The sequence below is a fragment of the Sarcophilus harrisii genome, chromosome 4, assembly GCF_902635505.1.
Source record: "Sarcophilus harrisii chromosome 4, mSarHar1.11, whole genome shotgun sequence".
NCBI classification, from domain to species: Eukaryota; Metazoa; Chordata; class Mammalia; order Dasyuromorphia; family Dasyuridae; genus Sarcophilus; species Sarcophilus harrisii.
The window spans coordinates 136,353,091-136,361,704 of record NC_045429.1 but is presented as its reverse complement, the minus strand read 5'-3'; the positions used below and the strand labels follow the sequence as shown (position 1 = coordinate 136,361,704).

General features: G+C 34.9%; 1 protein-coding gene across 1 annotated transcript in view; it reads right to left on the bottom strand.

Annotated features, from left to right (window-relative positions):
* Positions 1 to 1,070: 1,070 nt before the first annotated feature.
* The window catches only part of NOX3 (NADPH oxidase 3), a 97,451-nt gene continuing 89,907 nt past the window's right edge, over positions 1,071 to 8,614 (bottom strand). The window contains exon 13 of the mRNA XM_003769562.2: positions 1,071 to 1,203. Coding sequence (XP_003769610.1) covers positions 1,077 to 1,203 — 127 coding nt within the window. The 3' untranslated portion in view covers positions 1,071 to 1,076. The remainder of the gene's footprint in view (positions 1,204 to 8,614) is intronic.

Genomic DNA, 8,614 nt, shown 5'->3' with positions numbered 1-8,614 from the left:
CCTAGGAAGTGCTAAGTATTTGAGATCAGATTTGAACTCAGGTCAGTTGGTGCTCTATTTACTGTGCCACCTACCCGCCCTGCAACATACATTTTTGTAAAACTGTGTTGCAAAATGTTTTCCTCCTTAACTTCCCTCCCCAAGGAATAAGCAATCTGATAAAGATTAAATATGTGTAATTCTTTTAAACATATTTCCATATTTGTCATATTATACAAGAAAAATCAGATCAAAAGGAAAAAAAAAAACAAGAAAAAAACAAGCAAATGACAAACATGTGAAAATACTTTGATAGTAATTTAAAATGCTACATTCACATTACATTACACTCATTGCATGTAACTGAAATAATAGTCTTCTTTTTGAAATTTATAATGATATGGAAGATATTGGTCTAATTATCAACAGCACAGAAACAAAGTGAATGAAAATGTATATTACAGTGAGATGGGCACTTGAATTAATCAAGCAATGCATCTTGCACAAACAAAGCAGATGGGCAATGATTTGGGTTCAGAATTAGGTAGGGAGAGGAGATTCAGTTAAATCACATTTGGAAAACTGCACAGTGTTCTCATTGAGCCAAAAACTGTTTGCCGTCACTAATATTTCTTTCATATACAATAATTTTTTTTTGCAATTCTATCTAGCTATGAATTTGGTCATAAAACAATATGATCTTAAAAGAGTCAAAATTATAAGCAACCAAATGAGCACTGCTAAAATCACCACAGGTATACATATTCTGAAAACTTTGGATGTTGGTGACTTTTAAGAAGCCATGTAAATATAGAAAATAATACATATAGCCATAAAGGAGGTGAGTCAGTTATATGGGGGAGGATTAGAAGCAACAGATGGACAGTGCTAAAAGAACCAGAGGAAGGTCTCTGGTGTGTTAGGTAGAAACATGTGAGACTTCATGGACAGGAATCACACAAGATAAGAAGTTGTGAAAAGGTGATCTGCATTTGTGGAAGATATACACACTATTAAAATTTTATATATATATATATATACATATATTCATAAAGCATTTATGTAGAAGCACACAGTGATAAACTATAAACTGTGACTTAGAAGTTTTCTTTGTTGTAATCAAAATGAACACCTTTGGGATCAGCTGAGGAATATAAGCCACACATCTTTTGAAGAGTCTTGGAGAGAGTTTTGGGTCCACAGAAGAATACACCAATGTTACTGCTGTTGTAAAGACAAAAATAAGAACAGGGTTAGAAGAACCAAGGCTAGCTCAGGGTTGTAGTGTGAGGTAGATGAGGTTTTTCTTCACTTCTTTCTTTCTCCTCTCTTCCACTTTCACCCAAATTTTACGTTCCTCTCTTCAATCTAGAGTTTCTACAATTATGTTCTGGTCCTTCTTGTCATTACAGAGAAGAAACTAATTTGATAAAAACCAATTCCTATTAAGGAATTATTGATTTAATGTGTGCTTCTTTCCAGGTTATTTGCATTTTTTTAAAGGACAAAGTGAAAGGACAATATTTGATGTTGGAATGGGAAAAAAAAAGAAAAAAAAAGAAGCTAAAAGAAAAAATGGCTGAAAGGAATGGATGTCAGTGGTGTCACTTGCACATCTGAATGGACAAAATATTTCATGTTACCAAAAATAGGGAACTAGACCTAGTGAGTTGTGGAAAGAGGAAGTCAGAAGCTGTTGTCAGTTGTCCTGAGTAGAACATCAGCCTGGGATTCTCATGCTTAGGGTTCTAGGTAGGATCCAATACATAAAATAAAGAAAAAGTAGAATTCTGATGATGTCATAGATTAGCTTATCATATATATATATATATATATATATATATATATATATACACCATTGAAAGCTAGAGAGTAAGCTAAGGGAGACTGAATTTGTCATTTGTCAGGGTCTAATCTTCCTGGTGGCACATTGGATAGAAAGCTGAGTCTAGAATCTCTGTCATCCTTGAATCTTCCCTCTCCTTCAATTTCTCTGTGCAATTGATCCCCTGATCTTTGTGGTGGGTGGGCCTGAGTTAGAAAACCCTGAATCTCTGGACAACCCCTTCCCACCCTTCTACCTGGCCCCAGGAAACTCCTAAAATGATCCCCACTTGAATGTCAACTCCTTCCCACCCTTCCACTGGGCCTCTGGGAAGCTCCCCAAATAAGCTCCACCTTCAGTTCAATTGTAGATCTTGCCCTGGGGAATAATCATGGTATTTTATTAACCTGGAAATTAGTTCCCCCTTTCATCCAAAATCACTCCCTAGCCCCTGGCCATAGAAAGCTAAATAAAATTGAAGCCTGTATCCCAAATCTTTGCTACTTTCCTAATTAAGAATGAGCCCACTGAGAGTGTCAATAAAGCCATTTTTGCCAAAACCTCATTTGGAGATTGGGACTGTGAATTCTTTTGCAAAACCTTCACACTGGCCTGGGGGACCTTCAAATGTTGTTAGGGTATCTCACCCCTCAATACAGTCAGTTGCCAAATTTTGTCAATTTTACTTTTATGACACATCATATTCATTTTCTTCTCTCAACTCTTATGGTTAAGGATTAACATTCCTAGTTAAGGCCCTCATTACCTTTTTTCCTATATTATTATAGTTTCCTCCATCTGCTTTCCTTGGTTCCATTTTCTCCCAAAATAATTCACACTCTTCTGCCATGCTTCTCAGATACCAAATTAATATTCTTCAAGCATAGGTCTAACTATGTCACTCCTCTTATTCAAAACCTCAAGTGATTATCTATTATAACTTGAATGGAGTATAAACTCCTCGGGTCAGCATTTAAAATTCCTTATAATCTGATTCCAGCATATATTTCCGACATATCTGTCCATCAATCCTAGAATGTATTCTCTCTTTGCCTCCGCCTCTGAGGGTCACTAATATCTTTTCAGGATCAATTCAAGACCCCTTGATTATTCAAAGCTTTTTTTTTTTTATTTCTCCAGTTTTCAATGTCTTCCTGTCAAATTTTTTTTGTATTTGCTTTGCATATATTTTGTATTGGCTGATTGGTGTAAAAATGTATGCATATGCTCCATTACTTAATTGGTAATTCAAGCATTACTGTTCTGGTATTCCTGATTCGTATTCTGTATACACTCATTACTGTACCCATTTCACTCCTATGAAATATAAACTTTTAAAATTTTAATTTAATTTAATTATTATTATAGCTTTTTATTTACAAAACAAATGCATGAGTAATTTTTCAACACTGACTCTTGCAAAACCTTTGTTGCAACTTTTCCCCTCCTTTCCCTACCCCCTACCCCTAGATGGGGTCCAATATATGTTAAATATGTTAAAATATATGTTAAATACAATGTATGTACATAATATAATATTATGTACATAATATATGTACATAAATACAATATATGAACAATATATATACACACACATGCATATATTTATACAGTTATCTTGCTGCACAAGGATCTAGAAAGAAAGAAAAAAAAAAAACCTGAGAAGTAAAACAAAAATGCAAACAAACAATAACAGAAAGAGTGGAAATGCTATGTTCTGGGTCCACACTCATTTCCCATAGTTCTCTCTCTGGATGTAGCTGGTTCTGTTCATTACTGAACAATTGGAACTGATTTGGTTCATTTCATTGCTGAAGATGGCCACGTCCATCAGAATTGATTATTGTATAGTGTTGCTGTTGAAGTATATAATGATCTCCTGGTTCTGCTCATTTCACTTAGCATCAATTCATGTAAGTCTCTCCAGGCCTCTCTGAAATTGTCCTGTTGGTTGTTTCTTACAGAACAATAATAGTCCATAACACTCATATATATATTTAGCCATTCTCCAATTGATGGGCATCCACTAAGTTTCCAGTTTCTTGCCACTACAAAAAGGGCTGCCACAAACATTTTTGCACATGTGGGACCTTTTCCCTTATTTAAGATCTCTTTGGGATATAAGCCCAGTAAAAACACTGCTGGATCAAAGGATATGCACAATTTGATAACTTTCTGAGCAAGTTCCGAATTGCTCTCTGGAATGGTTGGATCTAATCAGTTCTACCAACCATGTATCAGTGTCTCAGTTTTCCCATATCCTCTCCAACATTCATCATTATCTTTTCCTGTCATCTTAGCTAATCTGAAAGATATGCAATGGTATCTCAGAGTTGTCTTAATTTGCGTTTCTCTGATCAATAGTGATTTGGAGCACCTTTCCATAGGACTAGAAATAATTTCAATTTCTTCATGTGCAAATTGTCTGTTCATATCCTTTGACCATTTATCAATTGGAGAATAGGTTGATTTCTTATAAATTTGAGTCAATTATATAACTTGGAAATGAGGCCTTTATCAGAACCTTTGAATGTAAAAATGTTTTCCCAGTTTGTTGTTTCCTTCTAATCTTCTCTGCATTAGTTTTGTTTGTACAAAACCTTTTTAATTTAATATAATCAAAATTATCTATTTTGTGATCAATAATGATCTTTAGTTCTTCTTCTTTGGTCACAAATTCCTTCCTCCTCCACAGGTCTGAGAGGTAAACTATCCTTTGTTCTTCTAATTTATTTGTAATCTCATAGAATGTAAACTTTTTGAGGGCAAGGACTATTTTGTTCTTGTATATAATAGTAATAGGGAAGTAATAAATATTCAATGAATTAATGACTTTAATTAATGACATTAAAGTAGCAAGAACTATCAGCAGTTGGGGAATGGTAAACAAATTATGATGAGAATATAATAGAATATTACTGTGTTGTAATAAATAAGAAAAAGCTTAAAGAAACATGAGACACCTTGCATGAAGTGACACAGTTAAGAAAGAAGAAAAAAGAATAATATGCACAATGACTACATACATGAAAGCAATTCTAAAAGGCAACAAAGCTCAGTTCAAATTCAACTGATAATATTGATTACAAATGATTAAAGCACTCATCATTTCTTTCTTTCTGTTAATAGCATAATCTACTAAAAATGGAAATAAACATTTTCAGTTGCAGTCATTCTGTTAGGAAGTATTGTTGTATTGCTTAATTGTTTTTATATGGAAAAGTAAGGTTAATTCAATTCTAGTCTACAATCCACTCTACTCCCAGTCCTGGTTTGTTTGTGCTTTCAGGGGAAAGGAGAAGAGGCAGAAAGACCGCTGAGTGCAATTTCTTGTCCTAAGGAAACTCACCTCTAGAATCAAATGTAATAATCCTCTGTCATTCAAAGCCCTTTATTACCTGGCTCTTTCCAATCTTTCCAGATTTTCTTAACCATACTTACTCATGCACACTTTGCAATCTAGTAATATTAGTTTCTTTGCAATTTCTTTCACAAGACAAACTATCTAATGATTGATCATTTTCACTAAATGTCTCCAAGTCTAGAATCCCCACCCTCCTCATCTCTGCCTCCAGGCTTTCCCGGCTTCCATCTTAACTAAAGGTCTTAACTAAAACTCCACCTTATCCAAGAATGTTGATGTTTTCCTTCTGTTGATTTTCTCCAATTTATCCTGTATATATCTTGTTTCAACATAGTTCTTTTCATATTATCTCTCCTTGTGTGAGCTGTGAGAAGAGTGACTATTCTTTTGCCTTTGTTTGTATTCCCAGTGCTTAGAAATCAGTAGACACTTAATGAATGCTTCTTGATTTGACTTAAACATTTTATTAAACATTAATTATGTTTTATCTACACAGTTATAGGACACAGAAAATACAAAGAAAGATATAAATTTTAAAAATTTATTATTATTGGCATAAGTCAAACTATAGCTGTGTGGCCCTGACCTGTTCAATAGGACCCTGCCTGATCAAAGCTTGTGGGGTATTTCAGAGTAGTGAGACCTTCCTTGTATCTTCCAAGTCATACCAGGTGAATTATGGTCCACTCTTTTCCAACAGAAGTCCACTCTATTAAAATGGTTCCAGTTGTCTATGGTCCAGTTGTCTGGGATTAGAAATTCTAATAATCATAGTAATCATATTTTAGCTCATCCCTGGGAGTATATGAAACCCTCACAGAATTTTGATTAATGTTACATAGCTATGGAATTTTTCTGATTGATTTCTATGGCACCCTCAAAATCCAAGCCTATAACACCATAGGCACTCTATAGTGAAATTTCTAGAATCCATAGCAACTACTCACATATTGCTCTTTATTATTGCAATAATTGACTTTTTGCAGGGAAGTACTTATAGCCCAATCCATTCCAGTATATGTCTCAACATGTTCTTCCTCATTTAACTGAATTCCAATTATTATTATGCCTCTGAGAATCATTAATAAAAGGGACTACTTCCAGGACATGACATCTGTGACAGGAACTGATGGTTCAACACAATTTCCAATCCTGCTTTCAAAGGTACCTGGCAAAAGGTAATTACAGTAATTTATAATTACAGTACATTTAAACTAATTTCCTCTCTGAATTCTAACTGCTACTTGAAAAGTCCTCATATCCATGGCAAAATTCCAGAAAATTCTTTTTCAGAAAAGATGCCCACTAATACAACTATCTGATTCAATGAAGTTGTTCCAAGATATATATGCTTTCTGTGCCTCTTCTTTCTTTCTCCATGCCCAGTTGAACTTAAAGGGATGAATTGGGCTGGAATAAGCCATTGTTATTACAAAGTTATTATAAGATGTACCTTGAAGTTATTATAAACCTGTGTGAATTAACATTTAGATAATAGTGCTACTCTCTTACTAGTTTCCAACTCCTTTCTTTGACTAGCCTTATTTAAACATTTGGGATAGTATTAGGTGGGTAGAGTAGTTTAGCTTTTGATTCTCTGTCATTAGCATTTGCATATATATAAAACATACTAATACATGACCAAAATCACAAAGTTCCACAAATGAAAAATGAAAAGAATCCCAAAGAGAGCATTTAGGGTCTGTGGAGAGTAAAGCCAGTTGGGGCATCTGGTACATAAGCACCATGAATCAGACCAAATGAATGGTAGCCTCATGAACAGTTGATCAGCACCTCTCCTGATTGACTCACTCCTGGTGTATGGTACCTCAGATAGATGGTCCTAGTCTGCATGATTTTATTATTTACCTGATTCCTTGATTAAAGGTAATGCCAAGGATGGGGATGCTTCCAGGACTGACAGCCTCCTCATGCATAGATTAAGACTATTCTATGATTTGTAGATGTAGTCACTATTTGAGGAACCTAATGGTCTTGGATTTTCTGCCTCCAAAGTTCATTTAAAAATATGAGGGCAGCTAGATAGAGTGTGAGACTTGCAATCAGGAAAAACTAACTTCAGTTTTTTTATCAAATTATTATTTATTATTATTAGCAGTGTGACTCTAGGTATCTCATAATCTCTCAATCTCCGTTTCCTCATTCATAAAATGGATATAATAAAAGCATTCACTTCAAATGTTGTTGTGAAGATCAAATGAAATAACATATGTAAGGCATTTTATAAGTCTTAAAGTTGCCATATACATATATGTGTACATGTGTCATATATACTTCTATATGTAATATTAATTCATTTTGCTTATATAACAATAAAAATATATTTTACTGGTGACTTGTTTTTATATTATTGTCAGTGTTTTGTCTTCTCAATCCACATTCACTTTTGCAAGGAGCTATACCAATTTCAAATGCTAGATACCAGTCTCATATTTGTGACACTCATTTCATTGACCATTTTATGGGATGCTTTCTTGATCCCACACACTGTCACAGTACACTCTCATCAAATTACCTTGTTATTTGTTAATACATAACATAAGCTTCTTGAGGATAGAACTGTTCTTAATTTTTGTCTTTCTGTTCTCAATGGCTAGAATACTCAGTATCTTGCATGTAGGGCACTTAAAAAATAAGTGGAGAACTAAAGTTATTTGAATTATTTCCCTGTAGTTCACAGCTACATTATCACATTTAAGTCTGTAGTTTATATACTGTATAATGTTTATGCTATCATCCCCAAACTCTGGATATTACACAGCATCAAACAATCACAGAATTTTTGAGTTGGAAAGGACTTCAGTCACCATCCATGTCAACCAATGCCCAAAAGAATTCCTACAAACCATATCTAAGAGTTGTAATATTCTTTTCTAAAATGTAATGTTCTCTGGAAGCAGGTTTCTTGGGGGCTTCTGAAGGCAGCCTTCCTTTCAGCTCAGTAATCACCTCAAGTGCAGCCAGGTATTACAGTCCAAATCCTTTATTGTCTCTTTCCAAGTCTTGTCTCCTTTCCTGGGGCCTGGTTAGCTTTCTTAGAGGCCTATCTCTCTCCTTGGTTCCAAGAGTTTAAGCTCCTGCCACCAGTCCTTTGTCTTCTCTGCTTCTGCCAGCTTCTTGAGGTTGTCTTGATTTCTGTAGGGGAGGCAGGAAGACTGCCACCCCTTCTCTGGTCTTCCCTAGTTCTCCTCCTGGCTGAGCTTGTCTGAGCTTATATGCTCTTTCATCATAGGTGTGAATCTCGTGGAACTATATTAAGTACTAAGTATATGTACTGAACTAGAGAACTGTTAAGCACCTTGCTAAATAACCATTGTCTCTATCAATTCCACTGACTTAGCATCTTGTTTTAAGTTCTGGCCCATAACATCTCCCACTTTCTTTTGTTTTTAGAACATAGGTGGTCATGACCTCCCTGACTTCTC